Source organism: Mytilus californianus, unplaced genomic scaffold (assembly GCF_021869535.1).
Source record: "Mytilus californianus isolate M0D057914Y unplaced genomic scaffold, xbMytCali1.0.p SCAF_4, whole genome shotgun sequence".
NCBI lineage: Eukaryota > Metazoa > Mollusca > Bivalvia > Mytilida > Mytilidae > Mytilus > Mytilus californianus.
In genome coordinates, this window is record NW_026262690.1 from 99888689 (window position 1) to 99903530 (window position 14842).

The 14842-nt window shown below is 36.1% G+C and overlaps 1 protein-coding gene across 2 annotated transcripts in view; it reads right to left on the reverse strand.

Annotated features, from left to right (window-relative positions):
* The window catches only part of LOC127698938 (golgin subfamily A member 5-like), a 324899-nt gene that overhangs the window by 141116 nt on the left and 168941 nt on the right, over positions 1-14842 (reverse strand). For both annotated transcript variants that reach the window (XM_052202700.1, XM_052202699.1), the window contains exon 7: positions 10224-10330. In XM_052202700.1, coding sequence (XP_052058660.1) covers positions 10224-10330 — 107 coding nt within the window. The remainder of the gene's footprint in view (positions 1-10223; positions 10331-14842) is intronic.

Sequence of the window (14842 nt, forward strand, 5' to 3'; positions counted from 1 at the left end):
CCTTGTGATACAATGTCAGAGAGATCCATACACTAACACACAAGTTATGTCTGGAAGTTACAAAAATGCTTATTTTTGGCCCCTTTTTGGCCCCTAATTCCTTAACTGTTGGTACCATAACCCCCAAAATCAATCCCAACCTTCCTTTGTGGTATTGAACCTTACAGTAAAATTTAATAGAGATCCATTCACTTATAAAGTTAGAGTGCAAAAACCAATGTGTTTTCGGACGACGCCGACGTCATACCAATATACGAAAATAGGTAAAATTTGTCGTTTAAGGGCAATAACTCCTATAAGAAGTCGTCTGATGGTTTTGACATATATGGACAATTGGCAGAGCTCAACATTCTGAAAATTTCTCTCCCGTCAGATTTTCTCTATTTATAACGGTTTTCAAAATAACAACAAATAAAATGCTCCGCTGGGGCGCAGCTTGATACGACCGTAGAGGTCGAACCCTGAACAGTTGGGGCTGGCCCGAGGACACAGTTATTTCGTAGTGCATTTCTTTTAGACAATAAATTCAAATTAAAAAAATCGCACCTGCTCTATCTTAAAAAGATTTTTACAGTGTAGTGTACTACTATTGATACAAATAATATCAAAATTATAGAAACTTCTACCAGCTCTAACTCAAAATATTGACAATTCTGTGTTAAGGGGGGCTAAAATTCAGTTTGACAGCTTCAGACATTCTAATTTTTGACCTTTTTTAACTGGACCAAATCACTACTTAACATAAAGATTCAGCACCCAAATTTTTTTTTAACATGTAATTTCATCCCCTTACTTAATATTTCATGCATAAAATATCAAGAAATAAATTGGGAAAGTGTATCAAAAAAAAATGCAAGTTATACACTGTTCACACTAGGGACTATATTCGTAGACAACGAAAACCAAAGGACGATAACTGTGTCCTTGGACCTAATAGGATAGAAAGACTTGACCAATTTTAATAAAACTTTGCATGACCTAAGCTTAGGCAATTATAAGATAGTTGGCCAAGTTTCATGGCCATAGGAGATATATTATAGAAACTAGGGCCATTTTAATATTGAAATTTGGATGTTTATTTTTGACGTTTAAATCAAATATTTTCAACTGTCAAGATTTTGGCCTAAAAAATTTAAATATTGCAAAAATTTGCTTTTTAAATACTCTTGAATATAATATAATAAGTATTAAAAGCAACGGAACACTCATTTGATTTATCAGATTTATTACAGTTATTCAAAAGTCAAATTTATATGAGCCTGTGCCTGAAAATAGAGATTTTCGAATTAAGGGAAGCCTTACATAAACATGCATTTTTTTCAACCAATTTGAAGTTTTTGAAGTTTTTTAACCATACATTATTCTTCCATATATATTAAATGTACTTTAAATGTAAAGAAAAGTTACAAAAAGCATACCACATGAGTATAAAATGGTCTTAGGCCATGTAAGACTGAGAATTATTTAGAGTCGATTTAGGCCGTAGCCCATATTTACATATAAAAATGCACACAGAGGCTATAAGAAATTGAAATTTGTTACTTTTTGCTAATTTCTATGCTAAGATGTCATGATACAAGAAGTCTAATTGCAAAAGGACTCTTGAATTCAACTTTTTTATGCAGACAGTATGGTCTGATGACCAGTTTTTCACTTTTCAATGGAAAACTTGCATGTAGTTTTAGTCTCATTTGGCATATATTTGAACCACTTACTATCCTAAAGAAGAAAATTATGGTAGCATATGAAATGAATAGGGTGTACTGATCATTGTAAAGTGTTTTTTTTACAGATTTAGTGAAATATTTGTGATGGACTACAGATTTTATGTACAAAGCTCTTCACATTTCACATACATCAAACAGGCCGTTTAACCAGGGACATAAATACAAATATTCTGCACATTTTTTCTGTGATAATCTACTTTTCTCTAGATTCCGAGTTCACAAATGGTTCATTAAATTTGATTTAAGCATAGAAACACAAATATCAGGAACATATAAAGCTGTCAGATAGAAAGTCAGCATGGCTCTTAGGCATAAAATGGAAACTGCTTTAAAATGCTTATTTTACCCGTATAATGCCAAAATGGGACATTTAAACAGAATTTCTGTCAAACAAAGATGTAAATGCTTTACTTTTATTGAGTTTGACAAATTGAAACCAGCAAACCATTCAGGAAAGTTGCCAAAGTACAGAATCTACATTTACGGAATTCATCTCTTAGGCCCGAGAACACAGTTATTTCGTAGTGCATTTCTTTTAGACAATAAATTCAAATTAAAAAAATCGCACCTGCTCTATCTTAAAAAGATTTTTACAGTGTAGTGTACTACTATTGATACAAATAATATCAAAATTATAGAAACTTCTACCAGCTCTAACTCAAAATATTGACAATTCTGTGTTAAGGGGGGCTAAAATTCAGTTTGACAGCTTCAGACATTCTAATTTTTGACCTTTTTTAACTGGACCAAATCACTACTTAACATAAAGATTCAGCACCCAAATTTTTTTAACATGTAATTTCATCCCCTTACTTAATATTTCATGCATAAAATATCAAGAAATAAATTGGGAAAGTGTATCAAAAAAAAATGCAAGTTATACACTGTTCACACTAGGGACTATATTCGTAGACAACGAAAACCAAAGGATGATAACTGTGTCCTTGGACCAGTATGGACACAACATTCAAGCTTGATACAGCACTGAATTTGGATTTGATTAAATATTTGACACAGCATAGGTTTCTGAGACAGAATGAATGTGGTCTAAGAACTTAAAAAATTTAAATTTACCTATTCAAACCATATCATTATTATTTGCTTTTATATATAAATCAGAAATAACCAATTTAAAATGGAAAATTTAAAAGAAAAAAAAGGAAAAAAAAATCCCCCCCCCAAATTTTTTGAACCCCCTTATGATTCACCACCCCCAAAACTCAATCCCAGCCTCCCTTTGTGGTATGGTACCTTGCAGTACAATTTCAGAGAGATCCATACACTTGAACACAAGTAATTGTCTGGAAACTAGAACTAGAGGCTCTCAAGAGCCTGTGTCGCTCACCTGACTCTACTTTGGTTTTAGAAATCATGTAAAGATAGATAAAAATCAAAACAGATACCCAAATAATAATGATTGAGGCCAAATTTGGATTAATATTGGTCCCGTTATTTAATAAAATATCCTGGTGGCCATCTTGAACAGTAAATCAGCAACAAAGTAGCAACACATGGTCAGCACCTCATAAGGAACATTCATGCCATGTTTGGTTTCATTCCATTCAGTGGTACTCTAAAAGAAGACATTTGTATGTATTTCCCATAGGGTCCTATGTTCAACTAAGCCCCCCCCCCCCCCCCCCCCCCTAGCGGCCATCTTGGATGATGGATCAGCTGCAAAGTAACAACACTTGGTCAGCACCTCATAAGGAACATTCATGCCATGTTTGGTTCCATTCCATTCAGTGGTTTTCTAAAAGAAGACATTTGTATGTATTTCCCATAGGGTCCTATGTTAAACTAAGTCCCCCGCTGTCAGCCATCTTGGATGATGGACATACTTCAAAGTAACAACACTTGGTCAGCACCTCATAAGGAACATTCATGCCATGTTTGGTTTCATTCCATTCAGTGGTTCTCTAAAAGAAGTCATTTGTATGCATTTCCCATAGGGTCCTATGTTAAACTAAGTGCCCCGCTGGCGGCCATCTTGGATGATGGATCGGCTACAAAGTAACAACACTTGGTCAGCACCTCATAAGAAACATTCATGCCATGTTTGGTTTCATTCCATTCAGTGGTTCTCTAGAAGAAGTTCAAAATGTAAAAAGTTTACTCCGACGACGGACGACGCTGAATGACGCTGGAAGACGACGGACGCCAAGTGATGAGGAAAGCTCACTTGGCCCTTCGGGCCAGGTGAGCTAAAAATGCTTGTTTTTTTGGCCTCTTTTTGTCCCCAAATTCCTAAACGTTTAGGGCAATTACCCCAAAACTCAAACCCAGCTTTCCCTTTGTGATATGAACCTTGTAGTACAATTTCAAAAAGATCAATACACTTGAACACAAGTTATTGTCATGAAACTAGAAAAATGCTTCTTTTTTTGCCCCTTTATGGCCCCTAATTCCTTAAATTTTGAGGCAATTACCCCCAAAATCAATTCCAGCCTTCCCTTTGTGGTATGGTACCTTGCAGTACAATTTCAGAGAGATCCATACTCTTGAGCACAAGTAATTTTCTGGTAACTAGAAAAATGCTTATTTTTGGCCCCTTTTTGGCCCCTTATTCCTAAACGTTTTGGGCAATTACCCCCAAACTCAATTCCAGCTTTCCCTTTGTGATATGGAACCTTGTAGTACAATTTCATAAAGATCCATACACTTACACACAAGTTATTGTCATGAAACTAGAAAAATGCTTGTTTTTTTGCCCTTTTTGGCCCCTAATTCCTAAAATTTGGAGGCAATTACCCCCAAAATCAATCCCAGCATTCTCTTTGTGATATGGAACATTGTGGTACAATGTCAGAGAGATCCATACACTTACAAGTTATTGTCTGGAAACCAGAATAATGCTTGTCTTTTGCCCCTTTTTGGCCCCTAATTCCTAAAATTTGGAGGCATTTACCCCCAAAATCAATCCCAGCATTCCCTTTGTGATATGGAACCTTGTAGTACAATTTCATAAAGATCCATACACTTACACACAAGTTATTGTCATGAAACTAGAAAAATGCTTCTTTTTTTGCCCCTTTATGGCCCCTAATTCCTAAAATTTTGAGGCAATTACCCCCAAAATCAATTCCAGCCTTCCCTTTGTGGTATGGTACCTTGCAGTACAATTTCAGAGAGATCCATACTCTTGAGCACAAGTAATTTTCTGGTAACTAGAAAAATGCTTATTTTTGGCCCCTTTTTGGCCCCTTATTCCTAAACGTTTTGGGCAATTACCCCCAAACTCAATTCCAGCTTTCCCTTTGTGATATGGAACCTTGTAGTACAATTTCATAAAGATCCATACACTTACACACAAGTTATTGTCATGAAACTAGAAAAATGCTTGTTTTTTTGCCCTTTTTGGCCCCTAATTCCTAAAATTTGGAGGCAATTACCCCCAAAATCAATCCCAGCATTCTCTTTGTGATATGGAACATTGTGGTACAATGTCAGAGAGATCCATACACTTACAAGTTATTGTCTGGAAACTAGAATAATGCTTGTCTTTTGCCCCTTTTTGGCCCCTAATTCCTAAAATTTGGAGGCAATTACCCCCAAAATCAATCCCAGCATTCCCTTTGTGATATGGAACATTGTGGTACAATGTCAGAGAGATCCATACACTTACACACAAGTTATTGTCATGAATAAAATGCTCCGCTGGTATGCAGCTTGATACGACCGCAGAGGTCTTACCCTGAACAGTTGGGGAAAGTATGGACACAACATTCAAGCTTGATACAGCTCTGAATTTAGATTGTGATTAAATATTTGACACAGCATAGGTTTCTGACACAGAATGAATGTGGTCTAAGAAAATTTTTATTTTACCTATTCAAACCATATCATTATTATTTGCATTTATATATAAATCAGAAATAACCAATTTAAATTGGTCAGCATGTCATAAGGAACATTCATGCCATGTTTGGTTTCATTCCATTCAGTGGTTCTCTAAAAGAAGACATTTGTATGTATTTCCCATAGGGTCCTATGTTAAACTAAGTCCCCCGCTGGGGGCCATCTTGGATGATGGACCCACTGCAAAGTAACAACACTTGGTCAGCATCTCATAAGGAACATTCATGCCATGTTTGGTTCCATTCCATTTATTGGTTCTCTAAAATAAGACATTTTTATGTATTTCCCATAGGGTCCTATGTTAAACTAAGTCCCCCACTAGCGGCCATCTTGGATGATGGATCGGCGACAAAGTAACAACACTTGGTCAGCACCTCATAAGGAACATTCATGCCATGTTTGGTTCCATTCCATTCAGTGGTTTTCTAAAAGAAGACATTTGTATGTATTTCCCATAGGGTCCTATGTTAAACTAAGTCCCCCGCTGTCAGCCATCTCGGATGATGGACATACTTCAAAGTAACAACACTTGGTCAGCACCTCATAAGGAACATTAATGCCATGTTTGGTTTCATTCCATTCAGTGGTTCTCTAAAAGAAGACATTTGTATGTATTTCCAATAGGGTCCTATGTTAAACTAAGTCCCCCGCTGGCAGCCATCTTGGATGATGGATCGGCTACAAAGAAACAACACTTGGTCAACAACTCATAAGGAACATTCATGCAATTTGTGATATGGAACATTTTGGTACAATGTCAGAGAGATCCATACACTTACAAGTTATTGTCTGGAAACTAGAATAATGCTTGTCTTTTGCCCCTTTTTGGCCCCTAATTCCTAAAATTTGGAGGCAATTACCCCCAAAATCAATCCCAGCATTCCCTTTGTGATATGGAACATTGTGGTACAATGTCAGAGAGATCCATACACTTACACACAAGTTATTGTCATGAATAAAATGCTCCGCTGGGGCGCAGCTTGATACGACCGCAGAGGTCTTACCCTGAACAGTTGGGGAAAGTATGGACACAACATTCAAGCTTGATACAGCTCTGAATTTAGATTGTGATTAAATATTTGACACAGCATAGGTTTCTGACACAGAATGAATGTGGTCTAAGAAAATTTTTATTTTACCTATTCAAACCATATCATTATTATTTGCATTTATATATAAATCAGAAATAACCAATTTAAAATGGAAAATTTTAAAGAAAAAAAAGGAAAAAATGGAAAAAAAATCCCCCCCCCCATATTTTTGAACCCCCTTATGATTCATCACCCCAAAACTCAATAACAGCCTTCCCTTTGTGGTATGGTACCTTGCAGTACAATTTCAGAGAGATCCATACACTTGAACACAAGTTATTGTCTGAAAACTAGAAAAATGCTTATTTTTGGCCCCTTTTTCCTAAACGTTTTGGGCAATTACCCCCAAACTCAATTCCAGCTTTCTCTTTGTGATATGGAACCATGTAGTACAATTTCAGAAATATCCATAAACTTACAAACAAGTTATTGTCATGAAACTAGAAAAATGCTTGTTTTTTGCCCCTTTTTTGGCCCCTAATTCCCAAAATTTTGAGGCAATTACCCCCAAAATCAATCCCAGCATTCCCTTTGTGATATGGAACCTTGTGGTACAGTGTCAGAGAGATCCATACACTAACACACAAGTAATGTCTGGAAGTTACAAAAATGCTTATTTTTGGCCCCTTTTTGGCCCCTAATTCCTTAACTGTTGGTACCATAACCCCTAAAATCAATCCCAACCTTTCTTTTGTGGTATTGAACCTTATGGTAAAATTTCATAGAGACCCATTCACTTAAACTAAAGTTAGAGTGCGAAAACCAATAAATTTTAACAAAAAAAAAAGGAAAAAATGGAAAAAAAATCCCCCCCCCCAATTTTTTGAACCCCCTTATGATTCATCACCCCCAAACTCAATCCCAGCCTTCCCTTTGTGGTATGGTACCTTGCAGTACAATTTCAGAGAGATCCATACACTTGAACACAAGTTATTGTCTGGAAACTAGAAAAATGCTTATTTTTGGCCCCTTTTTGGACCCTAATTCCTCAACGTTTTGGGCAATTACCCCTAAACTCAATTCCAGCTTTCCCTTTGTGATATGGAACATTGTAGTACAATTTCATAAAGATTCATACACTTACACACAAGTTATTGTCATGAAACTAGAAAAATGCTTGTTTTTTGCCTTTTTTGGCCCCTAATTCCTAAAATTTTGAGGCAATTACCCCCAAACTGTAACACAGCTTTCCCTTCGTGATATGGAACCTTGTGGTACAATGTCAGAGAGATCCATACACTAACACACAAGTTATGTCTGGAAGTTACAAAAATGCTTATTTTTGGCCCCTTTTTCCTTAACTGTTGGTACCATAACCCCTAAAATCAATCCCAACCTTCCTTTGTGGTATTGAACCTTACAGTAAAATTTAATAGAGATCCATTCACTTATAAAGTTAGAGTGCGAAAACCAATGTGTTTTCGGATGACGACGACGACGCCAACATCATACCAATATACGAAAAAAAGGTAAAATTTGTCATTTAAGGGCAATAACTCCTATAAGAAGTCGTCTGACGGTTTTGACATATATGGACATTTGGCAGAGCTCAACATTCTGAAAATTTCTGTCCGGTCAGATTTTCTCTATTTTTGAACGGTTTTCAAAATGATAGACAAAACTTGCATTTTACCCCTATGTTCTATTTTTACCCATGTCAGCTATCTTGGTTGGCAGGTTTGGTCATCAGACACATTTTTAGCTCACCTGGTCCAAAGGGCCAAGTGAGCTTTTCTCATTACTTGGCGTCCGTCGTCTGAAACTACTGGGCCAAATTTGACCAAACTTGGCCACAATCATTATTAGGGTATCTAGTTTAAAAAATGTGTCCGGTGACCCTGCCAACCAACCAAGATGGCCGCTATGGCTAAAAATAGAACATAGGGGTAAAATGTAGATTTTGGCTTATATCTCTGAAACCAAAGCATTTAGAGCAAATCTGACATGGGATATAATTGTTTATCAGGTCAAGATCTATCTGCCCTGAAATTTTCAGATGAATCGGACAACCTGTTGTTGGGTTGCTGCCCCTGAATTGGTAATTTAAAGGAAATTTTGCCGTTTTTGGTTATTATCTTGAATATTATTATAGATAGAGATAAACTGTAAACAGCAATAATGTTCAGCAAAGTAAGATCTACAAATAAGTCAACTTGACCAAAATGGTCAGTTGACCCCTTAAGGAGTTATTGCCCTTTATAGTCAATTTTTAACCATTTTTCGTAAATTTTTGTAATCTTTTACAAAAATCTTCTCCTCTGAAACTACTAAGACAAATTTAACCAAACTTGTCCACAATCATCATTAGGGTATCTAGTTCAAAAAATGTGTCCGATGACCCCGCCCGTGAACCAAGATGGCCGACATGGCTAAAAAATAATACATAGGGTAAAATGCAGTTTTTGGCTCATATCTCTGAAACCAAAGCATTAAGAGCAAATCTGACACGGGTTAAAATTGTTTATTAGGTTATGATCTATCTGCCCTTAAATTTTCAGACCAATCAAGCAACACATTGTTGGGTTGCTGCCCCTGAATTGGTAATTTTAAGAAAATTTTGCAGCTTTTGGTTATTATCTTGAATATTATTATAGATAGAGATAAACTGTAAACAGCAATAATGTACAGCAAAGTAAGGTCTACAAATAAGTCAACATGACCAAAATTGTCAATAGACCCCTTAAGGAATTATTGCCCTTTATAGTCAATTTTTTACAATTTTCATAAATTTTGTAAATTTTTGTTAATTTTTACAAAATATTTTCCACTGTAACTACTGGGCCAAGTTCATTATAGATAGAGATAATTGTAAGCAGCAAGAATGTTCAGTAAAGTAAGATCTACAAACACATCACCATAACCAAAACACAATTTTGTCATGAATCCATCTGTGTCCTTTGTTTAATATGCACATAGACCAAAGTGAGCGACACAGACTCTTTAGAGCCTCTAGTTTAAACTAGATACCCCAATGATGATTGTGGCCAAGTTTGGTTAAATTTGGCCCAATAGTTTCAGAGGAGAAAATTTTTGTAAAAGTTAACAGACGACAACGCCGAGAAAAAGGCCAAGTGAGCTAAAAAAAGATCTGTCCAATTACCGTAAAAATCTATGAAGGTTTGTCAAAGTTATTGATGACTGAAAAAACTTTAACCTTAGACTGTATCTAAATGTTAACTGCAAAAATAAAAAGTCCATTTATGAGTAAAACACGGGAAAATAGATATAAATATTTTCAAAATTTTGCTCTTGATACTGTCTTTTGGTCATAAAAAAAAGCATCTGTATAATTTTCATAAAAATCCATGAAGGTTTGACAAAGTTATTGATGTTAAAAAAAAAACTTAAATAACAAACTGAACCTAAATGTTCTCACTATTGTCACTAATAATGACGCCACAGACAAGGCTGTATGAGTTCTATTGAAGGTACATAATTTAAAAAGCTATTTCTAACATATTCTATGTACAGTGCCTGTAATATCATAAAAAACACAACCAAAACAAATATTGAGATCTGTGTACAACAAAAAAAAACACATTCTAACCTGCAAAATTCTTGTGGCTTTCTCCTTGTATTCAGCCAGCTCTTGCTTTGCACAATCTAAATTGTGTCGAGCTAGTTTCAGTTGATTCATCAAATCTTTCACTTTTGCTTAAAAAGAAGGTTTTCTATAGTATGAACTTCTTTTTTATTAATAAATTTGATACCGCTAAATTGACAACAACACTTAAGTAAACTGCAACTCTTATTGGTGGACATGTTTTTCTGATTAGATCGGCGTCTTCAGGACAAAGAATTCAAAATTAGAATCCCTGAAGTACAGGAAAATGGTATCAGGTATGTGACGTCATAATCATCTATTATCTATTGTTGACATTTCTATAGAATACTATATAAATCAAATATAATACAATAACTAGAGGCTCTCAAGAGCCTGTGTCGCTCATCTGATTCTACTTTGGTTTTGATAATCTTGTAAAAATAGATTAAAATCATAACAGATACCCTAATAATCATTTAGCCCCGTTATTTAATCAAAAGCAGAAGTCTTTTGTAAAGTTTACAGAAATTGCCAATAAATTCATTGAAATTGTGGAAAATGACTTTATAAGGACAATGACAAATCAGCTACAAAGTAACAACACTTGGTCAGCACCTCAAAAGAAACATTCATACCATGTTTGGTTTCAATCCATTAAGCGGTTTTCTAGAAGAAGACATTTGTATGTATTTCCCATAGGGTCCTTTGTTAAACTAAGTCCCCCATTGGCAGCCATCTTGGTGATGGATTTGCTACAAAGTAACAACACTTTGTCAGCACCTCATGAGGAACATTCATACCATGTTTGGTTTCATTCCATTCTGTGGTTCTTCAAAAGAAGACTTTTGTATGTATTTCACATAGGGTCCTTTGTTAAACTAAGTTTCCCGCTGGGAGCCATCTTGGATGATTGATTGGCTACAAAGTAACAACATTTGGTCAGCACCTCATTAGGAACATTCATGCCATGTTTGGTTTCATTCCATTCAGTGGTTCTCTAAAAGAAAACATTTGTATGTATTTCCCATAGGGTCCTATATTAAACTAAGTCCCCGCTGGCGGCCATCTTGGATGATTGAACACCTACAAAGTTACAACACTTGGTCAGCACCTCATAAGGAACATTCATGTCATGTTTTATTTCATTCCATTTAGTGGTTCTCTAAAAAAAGACATTTATATGTATTTCCCATAGGGTCCTATGATAAATGAAGTCCCCCGCTGGCGGCCATCTTGGATGATGGATCGGCTTCAAAGTAACAACACTTGGTCATAACCTCATAAGGAACATTCATGCTATGTTTGGTTTCATTCCATTCAGTGGTTCTATAAAAGAAGACATTTGTATGTATTGTCCATAGGGTCCTATGTTTAACAAAGTCCCCCCACTTGCAGCCATCTTGGATGATGGATCAGCTACAAAGTAACAACACTTAGTCAGCACCTCATAAGGAATATTCATGCTATGTTTGGTTTCATTCCATTAAGTGGTTCTTTAGAAGAAGATATTTGTATGTATTGTCAATAGGGTATTATGCTAAACGAAGTCCCCCGCTGGCAGCAATCTTGGATAAAAGATCACCTACAAAGTTACAACACTTGGTCAGCACCTCATATGGAACATTCATGCCATGTTTTATTTCATTCCATTTAGTGGTTCTCTAAAAGAAGACATTTATATGTATTTCCCATAGGGTCCTATGATAAATGAAGTCCCCCGCTGGCGGCCATCTTGGATGATGGATCGGCTTCAAAGTAACAACACTTGGTCATAACCTCATAAGGAACATTCATGCTATGTTTGGTTTCATTCCATTCAGTGGTTCTATAAAAGAAGACATTTGTATGTATTGTCCATAGGGTCCTATGTTTAACAAAGTCCCCCACTTGCAGCCATCTTGGATGATGGATCAGCTACAAAGTAACAACACTTAGTCAGCACCTCATAAGGAATATTCATGCTATGTTTGGTTTCATTCCATTAAGTGGTTCTTTAGAAGAAGATATTTGTATGTATTGTCAATAGGGTACTATGCTAAACGAAGTCCCCCGCTGGCAGCAATCTTGGATAAAAGATCACCTACAAAGTTACAACACTTGGTCAGCACCTCATATGGAACATTCATGCCATGTTTTATTTCATTCCATTTAGTGGTTCTCTAAAAGAAGACATTTATATGTATTTCCCATAGGGTCCCATGTTAAACTAAGTCCCCTGCTGGCAGCTATCTTGGATGATGGATCGGCTTCAAAGTAACAAAACTTGGTCAGAACCTCATAAGGAACATTCATGCCATGTTTGGTTTCATTCCATTAAGTGGTTCTATAAAAGAAGTCATTTGTATGTATTGTCCATAGGGTCCTATGTTAAACAAAGTCCCCCACTGGCAGACATCTTGGATGATTGATCTCCTACAAAGTTTCAACACTTGGTCAGCACCCCATAAGGAACATTCATGCCATGTTTTATGTCATTTCATTTAGTGGTTCTCTTAAAGAAGACATTTGTATGTATTTCCCGTAGGGTCCTATGTTAAACTAAGTCCCCCTCTGGTGGCCATCTTGGATGATGGATCGGCTTCAAAGTAACAACACTTGGTCAGCACCTCATAAGGAACATTCATGCCATGTTTGGTTTTATTCCATTCTGTAGTTCTCTAAAAGAAGACATTTATATGTATTTCCCATAGGGTCCTATGATAAACGAAGTCCCCCACTGGCGGCCATCTTGGATGATGAATAGGATTCAAAGTAACAACACTCGGTCAGCACCTTATAAGGAACATTCATGCCATGTTTGGTTTTATTCCATTTTGTGGTTCTCTAAAAGAGACAATTATATGTATTTCCCATAGGGTCCTATGATAAACGAAGTCCGCCGCTGGCGGCCATCTTGGATGATGGATCGGCTACAAAGTAACAACACTTGGTCAGCACCTCGTAAGGTAACATTCATGCCACGTTTGGTTTCATTCCATTTAGTGGTTCTCTAGAAGAAGTTCAAAATGTAAAAAGTTAATGACAACGACGACGATGACAATGGACGACAGACGACGGACGCCAAGTGATGAGAAAAGCTCACTTGGCCCTTTTGGGCCAGGTGAGCTAAAAATGAAATTATTAAAATTCAGAGTTAATCTATTATTGTTATAATCTTATTTATCTTGAAAAAATGTTGTAATCTATCCTGACGGTAAATGTATATATATATAAAATGTGTTGTAAAATAAATCAATCATGAATGTGTAATATGAATGTAAGTATAATGTAATAAATTTGATGTAAGACATAAATAAAGAAATGTCAACTTTTTAAGCATCTTTTCTCTAGCTAGATTACAATAAAATGCTCTGCAGGGCGCAGCTTGATACGACTGCAGAGGTCGAACCCTGAACAGTTGGGGCAAGTATGGACACAACATTCAAGCTTGATACAGCTCTGAATTTGGATTGTGATTAAATATTTGACACAGCATAGGTTTCTGACACAGAATGAACGTGGTCTAAGAACTTAAAAATTTTAAATTGGACATTCACCTATTATGGTCCAATATCCAAAATCTAAATACATGGTTAGATTCAGCATATCAAAGAACCCCAAGAATTCAATTTTTGATGAAATCAAACAAAGTTTAATTTGGGACCCTTTTGACCTCAATGTGGACAAAGTTGATAACGGGGCCCAAAAATCAAAAATCTAAATACATGGTTAGATTCAGCATATCAAAGAACCCCATATATTCAATTTTTGTTGAAATCAAACAAAGTTTAATTTTGGACCCCGATTTGGACCAACTTGAAAACTGGGCCCATAATCAAAAATCTAAATACATGTTTAGATTCAGCACATCAAAGAACCCTAAAAATTCAATTTTTGTTAAAATCAAACTAAGTTTAATTTTGGACCCTTTGGACCTTTATGTAGACCAATTTGAAAACGGAACCAAAAATTAAGAATCTAAATACACTGTTAGATTCGGCATATCAAAGAAGACATTTATATGTATTTCCCATAGGGTCCCATGTTAAACTAAGTCCCCTGCTGGCAGCTATCTTGGATGATGGATCGGCTTCAAAGTAACAAAACTTGGTCAGAACCTCATAAGGAACATTCATGCCATGTTTGGTTTCATTCCATTAAGTGGTTCTATAAAAGAAGTCATTTGTATGTATTGTCCATAGGGTCCTATGTTAAACAAAGTCCCCCACTGGCAGACATCTTGGATGATTGATCTCCTACAAAGTTTCAACACTTGGTCAGCACCCCATAAGGAACATTCATGCCATGTTTTATGTCATTTCATTTAGTGGTTCTCTTAAAGAAGACATTTGTATGTATTTCCCGTAGGGTCCTATGTTAAACTAAGTCCCCCTCTGGTGGCCATCTTGGATGATGGATCGGCTTCAAAGTAACAATACTTGGTCAGCACCTCATAAGGAACATTCATGCCATGTTTGGTTTTATTCCATTCTGTAGTTCTCTAAAAGAAGACATTTATATGTATTTCCCATAGGGTCCTATGATAAACGAAGTCCCCCACTGGCGGCCATCTTGGATGATGAATAGGATTCAAAGTAACAACACTCGGTCAGCACCTTATAAGGAACATTCATGCCATGTTT